We start from the raw sequence: 5,469 nt of genomic DNA on the forward strand, positions 1-5,469 counted from the left end.
TTATCATTGACATCGGGAAAACCAGCAGCAACATTCACTGTTGAGCCACCATTGAGTATGAGTGTTGGTTGTTGTTGCTGCTGCTGCTGCGGTTGTTGTTGCTGTTGCGACTGTTGCTGCTGTTGCTGTTGTTGTGGCAGCAACATGTTGGCGCCCAAATGAGCATGAGAATGCAACAGTTGCTGTTGCTGCTGTTGATGATGATGATGTGGTAAGTGTTGCTGCTGCGATTGCTGTTGTTGTTGTTGTTGTTGCTGTTGTTGTTGTTGCTGTTGCTCCACTTGTGGCGGATGCGCCAGAATGTGCATCGCCTGCGTTGGCTGCAGGCTCTGCATGGTGGGCGTGGCTGCGCTTAACAAGCTGCCATCGCTGGCGGCGAGCAGAGCACAATCGTAGGCAACACCACCAACAGAGCCACTGGCCAAAGCATCCTCAAAGCACACAAGACCATTTGTGCCGCTGCCAACTGTTGCTCCAGTACCAGCAGTACCTGCACCGCCCCCGCCACCGCCACCTGCCCCACCATTTGTTGTTGCACCACCAACCTCACCGGTTAAGCCCGTCAGCAGCACACCACCAACAGCACCACCATTCAGCTCCATGGCAGCCGCCTCCTCGTTCCGCTTGGAGAGTATAATGTGCGTCAGATTGATGATGTAGTTCTTGGCCAGCGTCAGTGTCTCGATCTTGGACAGACGCCGCTCCATCTCCACATGGGGAATGACCTCGCGCAGCGACTGAAATGCATCATTCAAGCTATGCATCCGCATCCGTTCGCGCTCATTGGACTCCAGCCGACGCAGATTCCGCTCCTTGGCATTGAGGGCACCCTTTCGCCGGCGATTCGCATTGGCGCTGTTCGCCGTTAGACTGGAGCCCGTCGACCCATTCTGTTGCCTGCCCCGGCTCGAGGTTCGCTGGCCGCCTTGGGCATTGCCATGTTGGTGGCTGGTGTTGTTGGTGCTGCTGCCGCCGCCGTTGCTGCTGCCACCGCCGCCGCTGGTGTCGTCACTCTGCGAACTGGAGTCCGTCATCTCCAGATCGTATGTGTTATTGCTTAGCTGTGTGTGTGTGTTGGTGTGTGTGTGTGTGTGTGTAAAGAGTAGAACTTGTACAATTTCTCTATTAGCTTAAGTGTAATTCTCTTTGTATTTTTACCTGTGAGGTGCGTCGTGTTGCACGTCGCACTGGCCGCGAACTGCGCTCCGCCGATTCCGGTGAGAGTCCATTGTGGCCATCTGTGTTGTAATTGTTGTTGTTGTGCTGCAGCTGCTGTTGCAGTTGCATGAAGTCATGGCTGCCCATCAGCTCTGTCAATTGTGTGGCGTCCATGTCGCCAATAGAGTACTGCAAAAACAAATATTTGCACTCATTTTGTTACTATTACATATATTATACGTAAATAAATAGATAATAATCTTCACAGTAGCCAATACATAATTATTAACATAATTATTAACTTAAAATATGCTCACATCTAGATAAAAAGCTAATATTGAACATATTAAAAAACACTTTCCAACTCTCTCACATCTCAGATCCTCCTCCTTCCCCAACTCAAATCTAATGCCTCCCCCTTTCAGATTATAACAGCTACAATCTTAACCTTAATGTTGGGCTTTTAAAGCGGCAAAAATTGATGCACTAGGTTTAGCGGTTAGACTAAGAAGATTTATTCAATAAGTTAAGGTATCGAGCGCAGTATCGATATTTTCTGTAATTAACATTAGTAATCGGAATGTTGTATTGATCTTTTATATATTTTCAACACTTAATTTATGAAATAGCTTGGTATATAAAATATAGAAAAAGTAAAAAATATATATCAGTATGTAAATAAATATAAATATGTTATATATCGATCTATATAATTTAGAGCAGAATAATTTATTAAACGAAAAGATAACTCTGAACTGAATATTCGATAAATCAACATTAAAACAACATATTTAATTTCATATTCACAAAATTCTTGCTAAGCAAATGCTAGATTATATATGGTATAAAAATTAAGTGGTCTAGTTAGATTTATTCACCAACACCATTAAGCTTAAATCAAGTAAGTCGAAAAACGACGATCTAATAAAAATACCTTTATGAATATAATTGTCATATCAAAATGATCAACAACTTTGTGATATATAGTTAAAAGAATATGATTAAATTTTCTAATGTTGTTTTGCAAAAGTTTTTAAATGGATGACCCCATAGCAACTATATCACCGTTAAAAATCAAGTCGATTTATAAGCAAGTCAATCAAAGACTTCAAATTAGAAATTGAAGTGAACCTCACGTAAATTAAGCTTATTTAATTTGATTGATAACTTGCTGGGCTCTTCTAATATTACCGATCGATTACCGATAGCAATAAGAGTCACAATTTTAGAGATTCAGTTTTTTAGATTGCCTTAACTCTGTGACAACTGCAACACTCTGACTAAGTTTGGATCAGAAGCTGTTAAGGAAATCAGATATTCATATTTACTAAACCACTTTCTTTATATATGTAATAGATTCACTTACACTCATATAATGATTGTAAGCGCAATCTATAATGAATTTCAATATAATACTTAAAAGCTATATAAAATCTCATGGTTAAGTTAACAGAAATTGTCTTTCAATCCATTTATTCCACTATTTTAAATTGTAATTCCTTCACCAACAGCAACTTTTTTATAAGTTATGTCATTAGAAAACTTTTCATTTGTTATGAAGGTTTGAGATATTTTCGAGAAAAATAAATAAATAAATATCTATATACACAGCATGTATTTATCGATAAAATGCAAGATTGATTCATGTATGTATGGATGAGTATGTGTTTATATATTTTTGTGTTTATTTGTGTCTGATCGAAGATAAGATACGAATATCTAAACAGTACTAAGTGATAAATCAACAAAATTAAAAGTAATCGGCTTATTCGTATAATACAATATTCGTATATAATAATTTCGTTTATAAATTGCAGTTTTCTATTTTTATATATATAATTTTATAATAATGTTTATTATTTGTTATTTGAAAATATTTTGGTCTGTGGGTTTACCCAATCCTTACAATAATTGTTGCACCTTTTTACATTTGAATACCCAACCGATTTATAATTTAATTATAATTTAAAATATTATTTTATTTGTTCATAAATTTTAATTTAATTATTCACATTATATTTTATATAATTTAATCTGTAACTTTTTTAATTTAACTTAAAAAATTGTAAGCTGTTTTCAGTCCACATTAAATAAATAAAATTATTTGTAAATATGACGGTTTTTAAAGAAAATCTTTTGTTCATCAACATATTTGTAATTTGAAATTGACACAATAAATGTCCGATTGGAATTATATTTTTGGGCAAGTTACCAATAGGTGTACTAATGAGTAAATCCAAGCTTTTAATTTATGGTGACACATTGAATACTATTACAAATATTATTCGGACTTGTCCTTTTAGTTTTATTGTTCGACTGACAGTAATTGTCCAACTGACAGAACAGCACTTAATATTTGTGATAGATGTCGTTTGTTTCTGTCAGCTTTATCTGTGAACTAAACTTATTAAAATGAGCTGCTCTTTTGCGTCATATTCGAAGTGGCTTATCTAAAATCGATATCAGCTATCAATATCACACGTGACTGCTTATCAGCTTCCTTTTGCGATTAGTCAGACTTATTATTATCAAAAGCCTTTTATTTGCTAATTGAAGATTAATTAAAATGACGATAAATGCTTTAGGATAAGTTCTGCAAAGTATTAAACCAATATATCCCTAAGTAAGTGTGCCTCTTTAGCGATAGCCAGAAGGGACGAGGGGGGTCAATGGATTGCATTGTACTTGATTTCTAAATATGTCCAGAGAGCAAACGTTTTTTTATTTGACGCCAACCCCGTCCCCCCTTTGCCGTGCGATTGAACCGATGAATGTTGGCGGCGTTGTTATGGTTATGCCCTTTGGCATTGGACCATTTGACCAGAACAGCGTGGAGCATTTAAAGCGTTGACTTGTGGACATGAACATGGATATAGTTAGAAATATAGGACTAGGGAATAGGGAAAGGGACAAGGACAGGGACAGGGACAGGGACAGTTGGAGGAGAGTTGTTCTCAGCGCGTAATACAAAACGCGCACTTTGCGGCGCGTTTCTTTTGTCGCCTGAGAGACTGTGTCGCTATTATTTAACTGCATGTTATTGTGGCAAGCTCCTTGGGCTTCAAACTCTCTTTAATACAAATGCTACAAGAAATTACAACACAACACAGCACAGCACATAACACTGCCACAAGCTGTAATGGGTATAAGGTTATAGGGTTACATTCCCAGCGAATGCGATGATGTTATATAATGGTTTTTCATCATAAAAAAAAAATAAGAAGAATGAATAAGAAATGCCGAATATGCCATACCCTGACAATCATTTTGTATATATTTTTATTTTAGTCCCACAACTGCATCTGATGATTTCAATGGAAATTATATAAGACTTACTAACTTATTCTAATATGTCGAATATAATATAACTCGAGAAAGATTTATTATCAAAGACAATTAAATAGAATAATAACAATTAATATTATATGTAGAATATAGCATATATAATTCTCTTTGTGTTTTTACTATTAATATTATTAATATTTAATTGATTGGTTATTATTATTAAGCCAAACATTTATTCAATTATATCATGTATTTATTTGTTTTAATTTGAATTTGATTAAACACTTTCAATCATTTTTAAAAATTTGTTTTGTTTATGACTATTATTATATTTATAGTCGATATGAGATAAAATAAATTAAATTACAAATAAATTGTAATAAATCAAATTAAATTTTAATAAACCAGAAAATGGAAAATAATAATAAATAAAATACAATTAATATAAGATTCAGATTAAGCATAATAAAGCTGTTCATTCAAGCATTAAATTTACATCTGATTTTCTAGAGCTCCTAATCTTAGATATTCAATTGTTTTTAGGAGCATAATTATCGGGATCGGATATCATATCTCAAACGAATTAAAATTGGTCAAAAATTCTATGAAATGTTTTTATTATATTTTCATAAATATTATTTTCATTCATTTCTGTAAAATGAAAATAAGAAAATGAAACAAAAATAAGAATAAGCGTTTATTAACACAACTATAAGGAAGTTAAGCTCTTTTACAAATGTAAAATACCCTTTGCGAGGATTTTCAAACTTAAGAAAAGCAACAGTAACACGAGTCCTTTTACTTGGAGCTTAGCTTGGTTTTATCGAAACTTGTAAGTACTTTGTTCCATTATCCATTATCCGACAATGAGTGGCCGATTTGTTGGCGCCTGCAACATGTTGCTGTTGCACTGAATGCTGCTGCTACTGTTGACACTGAAAATGCAGCAGATTTTATGTTTCTTTGTCTGACAAACGTCCTTAAGAAGCAGCCAGGCAGCCAGGTAGCCAGTCAGCCAGTCAGCAC

At 35.2% G+C, this 5,469-nt stretch overlaps 1 protein-coding gene across 1 annotated transcript; it reads right to left on the reverse strand.

The window, feature by feature from the left end:
- Positions 1–257: 257 nt before the first annotated feature.
- LOC6566391 (protein dimmed) lies at positions 258–1,559 on the reverse strand (the record flags this gene model as incomplete). Its single annotated transcript, XM_001992993.3, has 3 exons — positions 1,532–1,559; positions 1,159–1,347; positions 258–1,061 (listed from the first exon to the last, which is right to left on the reverse strand). Coding segments are annotated over exons 2-3 (978 nt in total), but the record flags the coding sequence as incomplete, so codon positions are not given.
- Between the last annotated feature and the right edge of the window lie 3,910 nt (positions 1,560–5,469).

This window comes from Drosophila grimshawi, unplaced genomic scaffold (genome assembly GCF_018153295.1).
Source record: "Drosophila grimshawi isolate 15287-2541.00 unplaced genomic scaffold, ASM1815329v1 contig_1377, whole genome shotgun sequence".
NCBI lineage: Eukaryota > Metazoa > Arthropoda > Insecta > Diptera > Drosophilidae > Drosophila > Drosophila grimshawi.